The sequence below is a fragment of the Lampris incognitus genome, chromosome 7 (genome assembly GCF_029633865.1).
Source record: "Lampris incognitus isolate fLamInc1 chromosome 7, fLamInc1.hap2, whole genome shotgun sequence".
Taxonomy (NCBI): Eukaryota; Metazoa; Chordata; class Actinopteri; order Lampriformes; family Lampridae; genus Lampris; species Lampris incognitus.
This window is the reverse complement of record NC_079217.1, coordinates 21,215,754-21,231,333: the sequence shown is the minus strand read 5'-3', so window position 1 is coordinate 21,231,333 and position 15,580 is coordinate 21,215,754. Positions and strand designations below refer to the sequence as shown.

Below are 15,580 nucleotides of genomic sequence, written 5' to 3'. Positions count from 1 at the left end.
AGAGGGAGAGTTAACAGATAACTACAATAGGTACACTTACAGTTAAGTTCTCTTTCAAATAAAAGATACGGCCAAAACTCAAGAACTCATTATTGGCTTCCGATGCATGCCGAATCCTAAAACACCCATACAAATGAACGGAAACCCCCATCACCACCACCGACTCTTTTACATTTCTTGGAACATACATCAGCAATAACCTGAAGTGGAAAATTAACGCAGAACACATCATTGCAAAAGCTCAACAATGACTTCACTTTTTTAGGCAGCTTAAAAAATACCAGATCAAACATCAACTGCTTGTTCTGTTTTACTCAGCCATTATCGAATCCATCATAATGTCTATTACAGTATGGCATGGTGGCACGGATAATCAAACACGGAAAAAACTGCAGCGGATTGTCAACAAGGCATCCAAAATCATAGGCAACCCACTCCCCTCAGTTGAATCTCTACATACTAACCAGACTATAAAGCGAGCAAAGAAGATCATCTCCAACCCCTCACATCCTGCTCATCACCTCTTCCAGCTCCTTCCCTCAGGGAGGCGTTACAGGTCCCTGTCCAGTAAGATTAAATGCTTCACAAACAGTTTTTTCCCCTAGCCATCAGGACTCTGAATTCCTCCCTATAGTCCCCTCCTCACACACCATTGGCATAAATACCACCATTCACCTAATTGTTATGCGTGATATGTTTATTTCTGTTATTGTGTAGCTGTATTGTTCGTGATATTTTGTGGAGTGTCTGTTGTTGCCCATGTATGTATTGTGCTGCAGAGTTTAATGTGTACCAAAAACAAATTCCACCGGCCTTGGTCATGTGGCGAATAAAACTAATCTAATCTAATCTAGGCGAAAAAGGGGTGGTTTGCTTCCAAGTTCGAACACCAGAGAAGGGGAGATGCGTATCACCTGGGGGAGAGCTGCACTCTACTTAGTGTACCCCTCTAGTTACGAATGTAATGCCCTCTGGGACTAAATTGTGATTTAGGGCTATACATGTAAATCTGACTTGACAATTTGTATATCACATCTGTCTCATCTATTAGGGTTTGGAGGCAGTGGCTCCCAGGTGGACTCCGCCCGCATGAACTTGGCCTCCTCTTTTGTCAATGGCTTTGTCAATGCAGCCTTCGGCCAGGATAAGCTGCTCACAGATGACGGCAATAAGTGGCTTTACAAGAACAAGGACCACGGTAAGAGAGCACACACACCAATTTACTGAGAGTAGGTGGTTCAGTCATTGATTTATTATTTCTATTTTAGTGGACACAGTTAGTAGGAAGGAAAATGGAGTATGGGGACATAGCAGAGAAAGCTCTTGCTCTTGATTTGATCCTCAGCTGGTGTGGGTGCTTATGTGAATCCAGAGGTGAGGAAAGTGACAACTTCTCTGGGTGTGATTTATTCTCGGTTTAGCCCTAAATACCTTTTTTTTTGAGACATCAGATTTTGCAATAGGGCTGCAGGTATCCCTTTCTTTCCAAATCAAATTCTGCCTCACAGGTATAAGAGAGTTTATTTTAGCTATTCGTATATTTTGATAAAACATTGCCTGTAGTTATGGTTTTAGGATGAGCCCTGACCAAAACAACAAAGTCTACTTTTTAAATAAAACAATCCTAGTCTTTTGAAACAAAAAGAAATAAAAATTCAGACAAGAAAAACTCTCCCTCACCAACCCACATAAACAGGGAGAGGAGACAATCTGAAATATGACTATTTTACAATTTTTACAAGTGGCATAATTTTATTAATCCAAGACCAAAAATCTTAACACTTTCAAAATTGCTGAGAACAAAACAACCCTTATTAGCTTTATTTTTTGAGACAGACAAGGGAAATGGTCCTCCCACTGTCAAAATCTACTCCAGGAATATAACTGTTATCCATTTTATGCACTAGAACAGGGGTGTCAAACTCCATGCTTCGAGGGCCGCAGTGTCTGCAGGTATTTGTTGCAACCGTGCACTACACCACCTGATTTAACTAGCTCACCTGCTGGATCGAGGAGGGAAAGGAACTAGTTTAATCAGGTGGTGTAGTGCATGGTTGCAACAAATACCTGCAGACACTGCGGCCCTCGAGGCCTGGAGTTTGACACCCCTGCACTAGAATGTTAGAAAGGCCCAACCAGCAGTGGACAGTCTACCAGCTTGGTTTCAGCCAATCTGTGAATGGTACCTAATGACCATTATTGAAACACAAGGCAAAAAACATGAAGAAATTTAACATAGGCACACACCAAACAAAACAAAAAGCCATACGTACACTCATGAGCTAATACATTATGACCACCTAATATGCGGTTGGTCCTCCGTGTGCCGCAAAAACAGCACTGACCCGCCGAGGCATAGAATCTACAAGACCTCTGAAGGTGTCCTGTGGTATCTGGCACCAAAACATGACGAGCAGTTCCTTCAAGTCCTGTAAGTTGCGAGGTGGAGCCGCCGTGGATCGGACTTGTTGGTCTAGAACATCCCACAGATGCTCAATCAGATGGAGATCGGGAGAATTTGGAGGCCAAGACAACACTTTGAACACTTCATGTTCCTCAAACCATTCCCGAAAAATGGGCCTCATGCATGGATCATGCACAGATTTGATCTTAAATTGTTTGCACAAACATGGGACGTCTGGGTAGTGTAGCAGTCTATTCCGTTGCTTACTAACACAAGGATCACCAGTTTGAATCCCCATGTTACCTCCGGCTTGGTCAGGCGTCCCTACAGACACAATTGGCTGTGTCTGCTAGTGGGAAGCCGGATGTGGGTATGTGTCCTGGTCACTGCACTAGCACTTCCTCTGGTCGGTTGGGGCACCTGTTCGGGGGGTAGGGGGAAATGGCGTGATCCTCCCACGCGCTACGTCCCCCTGGCGAAACGCCTCACTGTCAGGTGAAAAGAAGCGGCTGGTGACTCCACATGTATCGGAGGAGGCATGTGGTAGTCTGCAGCCCTCCCCAGATCGGCAGAGGGGGTGGAGCAGCGACCGGGATGGCTCGGAAGAATGGGGTATTGGACGGGTACAACTGAGGAGAAAAGGGGGAAATAATCCAAAAAAAAGAAAATAATTGTGCGCATGAACAATTTAAGAACTTTTGTGGCCTTTATCAATACTTGCATACTTCCCGCCTGTGCTTGGGTAAGATCAACAGTTAATAAGAGTGCCCTAAATTACATGTCAGCCAATATGGACAAAAGCCAACTTGAGTTTAATGCTGTGAAATATTAATAATGATGATGAAAAATTGCGATGAAACGGAACGTAGTTGATCTGTGATCTGTACGGCTCGTGCCCCACGGTTCAACACACATACAGTGCATCCGGAAAGTATTCACACCCCTTCACTTTCCCCACATTTTGTTATGTTACAGCCTTATTCCAAAATGGATTAAATTTCTTTTTTTTTCTCATCAGTCTACACACAATACCCCATAATGACAAAGTGAAAAAGGTTTTGTAGAAATTTTTGCAAATTTATTAAAAATAAAAAACTGAAATATTGCATGTATATAAGTATTCACACCCTTTGCTATGACACTCAAAATTGAGCTCAGGTTCATCCTGTTTCCACTGATCATCCTTGAGATGTTTCTACATCTTGATTGGAGTCCACCTCTAGTAAATTCAATTGATTGGACATGATTTTGAAAGGCACACACCTGTCTATATAAGGTCCCACTGTTGACAGTGCATGTCAGAGCAGAAACCAAGCCATGAAGTCAAAGGAATTGTCCGTGGACCTCCGAGACAGGATTGTATCGAGGCACAGGTCTGGGGAAGGGTACAAAAACATTTTTACAGCTTTGACGGTCCCGAAGAGCACAGTGGTCTCCATCATTCGTAAATGGAAGAAGTTTGGATCCACCAGGACTCTTCCTAGAGCTGGCCACCCAGCCAAACTGAGCAATCGGGGGAGAAGGGCCTTGGTCAGGGCGGTGACCAATAACCTGATGGTCATTCTGACAGAGCTCCAGCGTTCCTCTGTGGAGATGGGAGAACCTTCCAGAAGGACAACCATCTCCGCAGCACTCCACCAATCAGGCCTTTATGGTAGAGTGGCCAGACGGAAGCCTCTGCTCAGTAAAAGGCACATGACAGCCCGCTTGGAGTTTGCCAGAAAGCACCTAAAGGACTCTCAGACCATGAGAAACAAGATTCTCTGGTCTGATGAAACCAAGATTGAACGCTTTGGCCTGAATGCCAAACGTCACGTCCGGAGGAAACCAGGCACCTCTCATCACCTTGCTAATACCATCCCTACAGTGAAGCATGGTGGTGGCAGCATCATGCTGTGGGGATGTTTTTCAGCGGCAGGAACTGGGAGACTAGTCAGGATCGAGGGAAAGATGAATGGAGCAAAGTACAGAGAGATCCTTGATGTAAACCTGCTCCAGAGCGCTCAGGACCTCAGACTGGGGCGAAGGTTTACCTTTCAACACGACAATGACCCTAAGCACACAGCCAAGACAACGAAGGAGTGGCTTCGGTACAAGTCTGTGAATGTCCTTGAGTGGCCCAGCCAGAGCCCAGACTTGAACCTCATTGAACATCTCTGGAAAGACCTGAAAATAGCTGTGCAGCGACACTCCCCATCTAACCTTACGGAGCTCGAGAGGATCTGCAGAGAAGAATGGGAGAAATACCCCAAATATAGGTGTGCCTAGCTTGTAGCTTCATACCCAAGAAGACTTGAGGCTGTAATCGCTGCCAAGGGTGCCTCAACCAAGTACTGAGTAAAGGGTGTGAATACTTATGTACATGCAATATTTCAGTTTTTTATTTTTAATAAATTTGCAAAGATGTCTACAAAACCTTTTTCGCTTTGTCATTATGGGGTATTGTATGTAGATTGATGAGGGAAAAAAAAGAATTTAACCCATTTTGGAATAAGGCTGTAACATAACAAAATGTGGGGAAAGTGAAGGGGTGTGAATACTTTCCGGATGCACTGTATGAACTGCGGGTTAAAAATTTAACCATCATAGCGAATACAGTCTTACTGCCACTGTTACTTTTTAAAGTTATAATTCCCTAAGTCTCGATGAAGAGTTGCAGTAACAAGATAGACAAAGACAAGACAGATTTTTGCTGTGTTTTACTCTGAAGCCCAATAATTGGTTGAGGAAAAAAAACAAAACATTGTGTGTTCATGTGATGACGGCATGTTGAATCCCATCAAATCAATCAGGGATGCTTGCGTTGCAAAAAAGCGCAGTGACAGACATGGCTAGTGGAGGAGTGGAAGAACTTAAAAAGCTTCCTGTATCATTTAAAGGAAGACGGTATCATGCCTCATATTGCAGTTTAATTTGACAGTTGAGTATTTTATATATTTTAAGGTTTTATTCAAACATTGGCCATCTTGAAAGTTGTTTTCATTCAAGACCATGGTCAAAAGTTCCTTGCTTTAAGTGTTTTACAGAATAAATGGAAAGCAAAGTTATATTTGTCTTCCTTTTTTTCTTCTTCTTTTTTCTGTTTTGTTACCCGTCAAATTGCAGTGGCTTGTTGGTTCGTGGTTTGCACACATCACTTAACGTCTGCTGCCTTATAGGTTTATTGGGGCGTTTCCTTATGCTAATTGCAAAATGCCTGGCACATGCGTCCAATTTAAGATCAAAAGCAATTCATCAACATACTCAGGTGGGTAAAATCAAAATTGGCTGGTGTACACATTTCATGAATCCCATGTTGGATTTTCTTATTTATTTTCCTCATTGCTTTGTGCAAGAACAAACATAAGAGAAAAATAAGAAAACATTCATACATGAGGCCCAATGTGTGCAGTGTGGCAGGGCGCATTATCTTGTTGAAAATGGCCAATACCAGCAAGGAATACCATTGCCATGAAGGGGTGTACCTGGTCTGCAATGATGTTTAGGTAGGCGGTACGTGTCAAATTGACATCCATGTGAATGGCCGGGCCCAGGGTTTCCCAGCAGAACATTGACCAGAGCATCACACTCCCTCCACCGGCTTGTTGTCTTCCCACAATGCATTCTGGTGCCATCACTTCCCCAGATAAACTGTGCAGATGTACATGGCCATCCATGTGATCTAAAAGAAAACGGGACTCATTGGACCAGGCAACCTTCTTCCACTGCTCCAAGGTCAAGTTCCGACGCTCGCATGCCCATTGTAGGCGCTTTCGACGGTGGACAGGGGTCATCATGGGCACTGACTGGTCTGCAGCTATGCAACCCCATACACATTGTGCAATGCACTGTGTGTTGTGACACATTCCTTCTGTAACCATCATTAAAATTTTCTGTAACTTGTGCCACAGTAGACCTTCTGTAGGTTTGGACCGGATGGGATAGCCTTCTTTGTTCTCATGCATCGATGAGCCTTGGGTGCCCAACACCCTGTTGCCGGTTTGTGGTTTGTCCCTCCTTCGACCACTGTCGGTAGGTCCTCACCACTGCTGACCGGGAGCACCCTACAAGCCTTGCCCTTTCAGAGATGCTCTGATCCAGTCATCTGGCCCTAATAATTTGGCCTTTGTCGAAGTTGCTCAGGTCTTTACTCCAGTCCATTTCTCCTGGATCCAACACCTTGAGTACAAGAACTGATTGTTCGTTTACCATCTAATCTATCCATGTTGTTTATAATCTAATCTATCCAGACCTTGACATGTGCCCTTGTTTGGAGATGATCAGGGTTATTCGGGTCACCTGTGAGTGATCATAATATATTGGCTCATCAGTGTAAATAACAACAAAATTGCAACCCCTGGTCATAACATGCCATAGCAAAAAGGCATATGTGGTGTATTTTTTATGGCTATATGTTCTTGTGACTCCAGGCATGTTGAGTGCTGCAGCCTCTCTGGGTATGATCCTGCTGTGGGATGTGGATGGTGGTCTGACCCAGATTGACAAATATCTTTACTCCTCTGAAGACTATATTAAGGTAAATTTCACATTTTGTCTTTAGGGTGATGCTTTTTAAATTTACCCCTAATGTATTATGCATGTATCATGTATCACCCCGTTTACTGTAAAGCGAGTTTGAGTGTTAGAAAAGCACTATATAAGTTTGATTTATTATTATTATTATTATTATTATTATTATGTATAACAGAAATACATATATTCACCACCAGAAAACACCGACAAGAATATTTCAGAAAATCACCCTTGCACTTCAGACATCATAATACCCCATGCTTCTTCCCTCTCTCTGCAGTCTGGTGCTCTCTTGGCCTGTGGAATTGTCAACTCTGGGGTGAGGAATGAATGTGACCCTGCCCTGGCCCTGCTATCAGATTATGTTCTCCACAACAGCAACGTCATGAGGATAGGAGCCATCTTTGGGTGAGGATCCCCACTTTTAGATCATACGCTGTCAACTGTCAAATCAAAACATTAATTCGTATAGACCTCGTAAAAAGTAGAATTGCCTTAAGTGTTTTCACGGTCCAGAGACAGACACAAGACACTTAAAATTTCTTAAAGTGCCCGTATTCATCAGTTCTTAACCTATGGTCCATAACCATTACAATGTATGGTATTCATAGTTGTATTTTAAGGGGTTAGTTTTAATCTTTGTCTCTTTGTCTTCAGACTTGGCCTGGCATATGCTGGCTCTAACAGAGAGGATGTACTGTCGTTGCTGATCCCTGTAATGGGAGACTCCAAATCAAGCATGGAGGTAAGCTGTGAGATTGGGTGTTTGATTAGTTAGTTTAACATTAGAACGACCAAGACGGTCATTATGACCGTTTTGGATTTTCAAAGTTTAATAACTTTGTGGGGGGGGGGTACAGACCTGTCGCCCCCTGAATTCTTCTAAAATTGCATATATTTGCATTAAAATGAGTTTTAGATCAATTGCACAAAGCAAAAAAAAGTTAGAAGTTACCTAAAACGAAGTTACCTAAAGTTACCTAAAACGACCATGACCAGTCAACGTGACCGCTTGTAATTTATTCGTGATTGTGTGTGTCATATAACGATTTATGACATGTTTTAGTCGCATTTCCTTCTTGAAGTTCATTGCTCTCTCTTAGAAAAAAACTAGCGTTCTCCAGTGCAGAGTAATAGTCTAAACTTGATTTTTTATTTTATTTTATTATTATTATTATTATTATTGCCAACATGTCTGGTTACAGACGCCATTTCAGACACACCATGACTGCAACCAAGGTGTTGCAGTATTTACAGGCGTTGGACAGCGGCCATTTTAAATTGTTTGAAAAATAGTATTAAAGTTGTTAAAATTTTAATTTTGGTGTCAGTTGTTTCTTAACAGACATACTAACATATGTAATGCATTATTATCTCAATTGGGTATTTATCTTGACAGAATATAGAGTTTAAAAACCATGGGCAGTCATTCTAGTAGTTTTTGAGTTCCTGTCGTTGTTTGGGACTGTTTCAATATTTATTTTCAGTTCTTTTTTTCTTTTTACATTTCACATTTTATAGGCCTTGTTATGTTTGTTAGATTAGCAATATGTGGTTTCCGTTTTGTTTTTCAGGTAATATTTTCACTTTTTCAATTTTGCTATTCAAGTTGGACCATGTCTCTGAAATATTAATTTAATATTATTATTATTAAACAATGTTATAGTTGTTAAAATGTTGATTTTGGTGTCAGTTGTTTCTTAACAGACAAACTAACACATGCAATGCATTAATATCTCAATTGGGTATTTATTTTGACAGAATATAGAGTTTAAAACCGGCAGTCATTTTGACCGTCCGTGGTTGTTTTAGGTAGGAATGAAATCCCGGTCGTTCTAGTGTTGAGGATAATAAATTCCATAACTATTCAATGTTTATCTCAAAACCAGGTGGCTGGTGTGACGGCTCTGGCGTGCGGTATGATTGCTGTAGGGTCTTGTAATGGCGAGGTGACCTCCACTATCGTCCATACCATCATTGATAAGAGCGAGCAGGAGCTGAAAGACACATATGCTCGCTGGCTTCCACTGGGCCTCGGACTCAACCACCTGGGTAAGCAGGGATGCCTGAAGGCACGATGAGATGAGTTTGCATCATAATATACAGTGGGGAAAATAATTATTTGAGCCCCTGCTGATTTTGTAAGTTTGCCCACTTACAAAGAGTGCAACAGTCTATAATTTTAAGCGTAGGTTCACTTTAACAGTGAGAGACAGAATGTGACCAAAAAAAGTGGAATAATACATTGTATGAATTTTATGAATTTATTTGCATATTTTTGGTCCAAAATAAATATTTGAACCCCTGGACGAACATTATGTTAATATTTAGTAGAAAAGCCATTATTGGCCAGCACAGATGTCAAACGGTTTTTATAGTTTCTGACAAGGTTTTTGCACATTTCGGCAGGGATGTTGGCCCACTCCTCCCTGCAGACAGCCTCCAAATCGTTCAGGTTTCGAGGCTGTCGCCTGGCAACCCGAATTTTAAGCTCCCTCCAAAGATTTTCGATTGGATTCAGGTCTGGAGACTGGCTAGGCCATTCCAGAACCTTGATGTGCTTCTTCTTCAGCCACTCCTTGGTTGCTTTGGCGGTGTGCTTTGGGTCGTTGTCGTGTTGGAACACCCATCCATGACCCATCTTCAGCGCTCTCACTGAGGGAAGGAGGTGTTGGTCCAGAATTCCACGGTACATGGCCCCGTCCATCCTCCCCTCAATGCGATGGAGTTGTCCTGTCCCCTTGGCTGAAAAGCCCCCCCAAAGAATGATGTTGCCACCCCCATGCTTGACGGTGGGGATGGTGTTCTTTGGGTTCTTCACCCTCCAAACATGGCGAGTTGAGTTGAGCCCGAAAAGTTCCATTTTGGTCTCATCTGACCACATCACCTTCTTCCAGGCCTCTTCTGAGTCGTCCAAGTGTTCATTGGCAAACTTCAGACGGGCCTGTACATGTACCTTCTTGAGCAGTGGGACCTTGCGTGCGCTGCAGGATTTTAATCCATGACGGCATAGTGTGTTACTAACCGTTTGCTTTGTAACTGTGGTCCCAGCTGCCTTCAGGTCATCAACCAGTTCCCCCCTTGTGGTTCTGGGATGATTCCTCACCGTTCGCATGATCAGGGACACCCCACGAGGCGAGATCTTGCGTGGAGCCCCAGACCGAGGGAGGTTGGCGGTGGTGTGGTGTTCCTTCCATTTCCTGATAACTGCACCGACAGGTGTTACTTTCTCTCTAAGATGCTTTCCAATTCTCTTGTAGCCCATCCCAGCGTTGTGCAGGTCTACACTCTTGTCCCTGGTGTCCTTAGACAGCTCTTTGGTCTTGCCCATGGTGGAGATGTTGAAATCTGATTGATTGGGTGTGGACAGGTGTCTTTTATACAGGTAACAAGGTGATGCAGGTGTATTTTATGTGGGTAATTAGTTGGGATTGGGGGTGCATCTTAAAGAAAAACTAACTGGTTTGTGGGAGCCAGAATACTTGCTGTTTGGTGGGGGATCAGATACTTATTTTTCTAAATCAGGTGGTTATTAATTTTTATAAATTCATATGATGTGATTTTCTGGAATTTTCTTTTGGATTCCGTCTCTCACTGTTAAAATGTACATATGATTAAAATTATAGACTGTTGCATTCTTTGTAAGTGGGCAAACCTACAAAATCAGCAAGGGGTCAAATATTTATTTTCTCCACTGTAGCAATAGAATTAAATGTGATTAACCAAAACTAAAGGAGAACCTGGTTATGTGCAACAAAATACTTTGTCATTTAGATCAAGGGAGTTATTTTTTGTCATGCCTTGGTCCTCAGGTAAAGGAGAGGCAATTGAGACCACTCTGGCAGCTCTACAAGTTGTTCCTGAACCCTTCCGCAGCTTCGCCAACACATTGGTGGACATCTGTGCCTATGCAGGTCAGGTCAATATCACATTACAGTCTCCACATACAGTATTTGTGGTTAGCAGTTAAAGCACATTGAGGCACATTGAATCCATCAATTTAAAGCATTTATTCAGCTTTCTACAAGCCAGCCGTAGATCCCCACCATACACCTGCCAGTTAATCATTTTAAATTAACTGTGCTTTCAGTCACAAATCATGGTATACCTCCAATCTTGTTCATCCTTAGTTCTCTGCCCCTAACTCTTCTGCCCCAGGCTCTGGCAATGTGCTGAAGGTCCAGCAACTGCTCCACATCTGCAGTGAACACTATGAGGCCAAGGAGAAGGAAGACGACAAGGACAAGAAGGATAAGAAGGACAAGGAGAAGAAGGAGACCCCTGCTGACATGGGCTCCCACCAGGTACGGACTACATTCTGGCCTGGACTTTAGTTTCATGGCGTCATAGAAAACTGCATCATACATTGCTCCAATAGCAATATTCTTATTCAAGCTGTGGTAGCATTTATGAAGTATTTTATCGAGGCCAACTCTGTTTTGACTGACATGCTGTCTGATACAAACTCAGGGTGTTGCTGTTCTTGGTATTGCACTCATTGCTATGGGAGAGGAGATTGGGTCAGAAATGGCACTACGGACATTCGGACATCTGGTCAGTAGAACTCACATTTCTGTGTAATGCCAGAAAATATTAGTGTCCAAAGCATGGATTGGTATCTTGCTTTAATTCTGTTTGTATTGAATGACAAGAAGACATTTAGGGATGGGAGTGGGTGGTCATGTTTTATCTTTTCAAACTTCAGTGCCTTTTTTTCCCCTCAAATCTACATTCTCTACTGTGTCTTGACTTCACTCAGTTACTGTTCTCCACTTTTCTTTATACTTCTCCCCTCTCTTAATTCACCATCCTTCCTTATTTCAAGTCAATTGATCTTTAACTTTCTGACTCTTCTTTTTCTCCTTAAGCTACGGTACGGAGAGCCAACCCTAAGAAGGGCTGTGCCCCTGGCCTTGGCTCTCATATCTGTGTCTAACCCTCGCCTCAACATCCTTGACACACTCAGCAAGTTTTCCCATGACGCTGACCCTGAAGTCTCTCACAACTCTATCTTTGCCATGGGCATGGTGGGCAGTGGTGAGTAGGGCCCAGGTGTAAAACAGTCTATTTGTAATCAAGCTACTATAAATGCCAGTCCCATTATTGTTTCACCTCTGGATTTCATCACTCTGCCACAGAAACTCTAACAGGCTTCCTTTTTCTCATCTTAGGCACAAACAATGCCCGTTTGGCTGCCATGCTGCGACAATTGGCACAGTACCATGCCAAAGACCCCAACAACCTCTTCATGGTGCGACTGGCTCAGGTGGGTGTCAAAGCAAAAGCTACTTTTGTGCCAAACACTGCATATGTTTGCATTTGGTGAATATTTTATGAATTTATTCACCCCCCCTGTCTACGATTCTTTTTTTCTTTTTTTTTCCTTTTTTTTTAGGGTCTGACTCACCTGGGCAAAGGCACATTGACGCTGTGTCCCTACCACAGCGACAGGCAGCTTATGAGTCAAGTAGCCGTTGCCGGACTGCTCACCGTCCTTGTCTCCTTCCTCGACGTTAAAAACAGTTAGTCCACTTTGTCTCCATAGCTTTGTCTTGTTAGTGTATGGCATCAGCAAATTATCCTTGTTTCACCTCCAGCTTTTAACTTTCTATAGAGATCATTTAATTAGCTGGAGGAGGAAAATATATGCATGGGACTTGGATTATCTAAATTAAAATGGAAAAGGCTCTTGTGTTAATGCTGCCCCCTGCTGATTTGTGTGCATTTCAGTAATCCTGGGGAAGTCTCATTACGTTCTTTATGGCCTGGTAGCAGCCATGCAGCCACGTATGCTGGTTACCTTCGATGAGGAGCTCCGACCACTGCCTGTATCTGTCAGAGTTGGACAGGTAAATTTACTAGTGTTACTAAGGTCTCCTTTAAATCCTTTCTGAAAATATTACTTATAATTGCCAACAAAATTCTATCGGTATGTAATATTTCTAGATAATATTGTCACACAAGGCCCCTGCGGCCAATGAAAAGTCTGGGATAGTCGGTAACTTAAATTAAATTGTTTACCAGGACTAAAAAAATAGTTATATTTTTAAAAATGCTTTGTTTTTTTTCTAATAATCTTTTAAAAAAAAAATCAAGTGTTTATTATCAAGTTAGTCATCTTCTCATGCATTTCAATAGTAACCTTACTGTTAATCAGCTTTAGCTAGCCAAAACGAGACCTGAGACATACAAATCAACTTTCAACCAAAAAAAGTTACATTTGAACATAGATGACAGACAACCGTTTCATTCAGAGTTTGTGCTAGGTTATAGGAAAATTTAATTTTCAAAGATATGTAGGAACGCTGGTCTCAAGTGTTTGTACAATTTGTCCACAGGCTGTTGATGTAGTGGGCCAGGCAGGCAAACCAAAGGCCATCACAGGTTTCCAGACCCACACCACACCTGTGTTGCTGGCCCATGGAGAGAGGGCTGAGCTGGCCACAGAGGAGTACATCCCTGTCACACCTATTCTTGAGGGCTTTGTCATCCTCCGCAAGAACCCCAACTACGAAACCTAGACTGACCACACCGCCTTCCCAATGCCATGCCCTCTTTTACTCTTGTGTTGCTGAACACTGGCCGCTCCCTGTGTTTGTAGGGGTAGCCCTCGATGGCTCTTCTCAGTCCTTCCCTTTTGTATTTTACTTGTTATTCCATGGCTAAAAAGAGCCAGGTAGGCCTACCCTTCTGCCTCTCTTGTCTGTGACCGAGCTCCATCAGTCATTAAAGATGAATGGCTGGGGTCTGGTTAATTAGACTGGTATGAAACATGTGGGATAGACTGGGGCCTCATTCACTCTGCATTGATGGTTTTCTCTGCTCATTTGGATTTGTCCCAAATCTCCCAATTACTGAACCAACTGTTTTATGCTGTGTGTATCACTGATATGGGGCCAGCTCAAAAGAAGGAACTGTTCACAACCTTTTTGGGTATAAACAGAAGATAAATAAGAATTGCTCAGTCTACATCAATATCTTTTCTGGTGTGTTTTTTTTTTCTTCCTCACATCAATTCTTTTTGTAAGTAGAGTGGGGGAAAGTGTCTTCAGTTTTTGTTTTCTTTATTGTTACAATACTGTAAAAGGTTTAATAAAAAAATAAATACATGTAGATCAGTTGGAATTATGATAGCTCTGTGTCTGTCTTACCTTTCTCTTGTCACTTTTAAAGTTTACCCTTATAGAATAGTGTCTAAGGGTCTTCATTGGCATGGCCTATTTTCGTGGCCTTTTTTTATATAAATATATATATATGATTGAGTTTCTTTAACTCCATGGAAAGTTTCCAACATACTTCTGGCATCACATAAGTTATAAATTACTGTATAGTTTGTATCTGATAAACACATTTCAACTGCAAATTTCTTATTTAAGTGTTTGTGCTTTTTTCAAGAGGAAATTTGTAGGCATTGTCTAAAACTTATCTAAGCTACTTGAATTTACTTGACAATTATGTGACATTTGGGGCTAGAAATGATAATAATAATAATAAAAGGATTAGACCAGTTCTGTCATCTAAAGTGGTAAACTATGCTGCCATACACGTAGGGTAAAGCGTGTTGGTGTCTTGCCTATAATATCGCTTTTTGGTTTATTATCTGATTCCTTAATGTTTTTCCGTAAAATGTATATTTTATTTGTGACGGCGCATTGGAGATGCAGCCAACTGGTCTTGTTGGGATTTATTTAAGATACAAATCGTAGCAATATATATATATATATATATATATATATATATATATATATATATATATATATATATAATCCTGTGAGTCAAGTAATTCTTATGCAGGAAACAGGCTTGTACTGTCTCAAAGAATTTACTTGACTCACTGGATTATTTTGCTCCTTATTTGTTGAGCACTTTCCCTACCGTTGAGTGTTTCTTTTAACAGTTATATATACTGTTTATATATATAAATTACATTTTTCCCCCGTTTTCTGGCAACGTTGTGACGTGATGAGATTTTACCGGAATTACCGTGCTACCGGCTTCCGGGAACATTTTCCGTCCGTCCGGCTCTGCGGACTCAAGGAGAGAAAGGTAACGCCATGGTCTTCAGTTCACTTCTTTACTAAATTACTCTCTTTTCTGATACAAGTGACACTCCGCGGTCACACGGTATTTCGAAGTGGACTTCTTAGTCTTTGATTCACATTATGGTGTCAAGATATCTGTACCTGTTGTCACTTCCCTCCGTGGTTATCCTGCTGACTGCTATTCCTGCTGTTTTCGGGGGATTAGCCAACTAGCTAGCTGCTAGCAATCGTGCTAAGGCGACGTGGGTGCTCTTTCTTTAACGTCAGCTATCGCTAACTAGCCGGTTAGCTCTACTAGATGAAACGTACCTTAATTCAAGTGTGATTTTTGAATTTCGTTTTGACGAGACGTTTGATATTTGATTATTGTGTGACATTTTGTCACTTCCAACCGTTGGTAGACAAAATCATCAGATGTCGTTCATGGTGTTGGTTATCTGTCGCTATTAGCTGTAATACATGCTAGTTAGCTAGCCAGCTAGCTAATGTAATACGTTCCAATACTGAGTAGTTTTTGTTGTCAGTCGGGTTTTGTTCTACTCTCGCCCCTTTCAATTGACGTTGGTTTAGCTTGTCTGTTGTCGTTATCAAATGTCAATTATATTTACTGTTTGCCAACATT

The 15,580-nt window shown here is 41.9% G+C and overlaps 2 protein-coding genes across 4 annotated transcripts in view; both read left to right on the top strand.

Annotated features, from left to right (window-relative positions):
- Positions 1-14,049, top strand: part of psmd2 (proteasome 26S subunit ubiquitin receptor, non-ATPase 2) — a 28,306-nt gene extending 14,257 nt beyond the window's left edge. The window contains exons 9-21 of the mRNA XM_056284129.1: positions 1,052-1,198; positions 6,814-6,920; positions 7,197-7,324; positions 7,574-7,661; positions 8,806-8,968; positions 10,729-10,830; positions 11,075-11,220; positions 11,387-11,470; positions 11,785-11,953; positions 12,088-12,182; positions 12,312-12,438; positions 12,647-12,765; positions 13,255-14,049. Coding sequence (XP_056140104.1) covers positions 1,052-1,198; positions 6,814-6,920; positions 7,197-7,324; positions 7,574-7,661; positions 8,806-8,968; positions 10,729-10,830; positions 11,075-11,220; positions 11,387-11,470; positions 11,785-11,953; positions 12,088-12,182; positions 12,312-12,438; positions 12,647-12,765; positions 13,255-13,437 — 1,658 coding nt within the window. The 3' untranslated portion in view covers positions 13,438-14,049. The remainder of the gene's footprint in view (positions 1-1,051; positions 1,199-6,813; positions 6,921-7,196; positions 7,325-7,573; positions 7,662-8,805; positions 8,969-10,728; positions 10,831-11,074; positions 11,221-11,386; positions 11,471-11,784; positions 11,954-12,087; positions 12,183-12,311; positions 12,439-12,646; positions 12,766-13,254) is intronic.
- Positions 14,050-14,927: 878 nt separating this feature from the next.
- Positions 14,928-15,580, top strand: part of LOC130115359 (eukaryotic translation initiation factor 4 gamma 1-like) — a 55,168-nt gene continuing 54,515 nt past the window's right edge. For all 3 annotated transcript variants that reach the window (XM_056282980.1, XM_056282979.1, XM_056282978.1), the window contains exon 1: positions 14,928-14,962. The gene's annotated coding sequence lies outside the window, so the exon portion shown is untranslated. The remainder of the gene's footprint in view (positions 14,963-15,580) is intronic.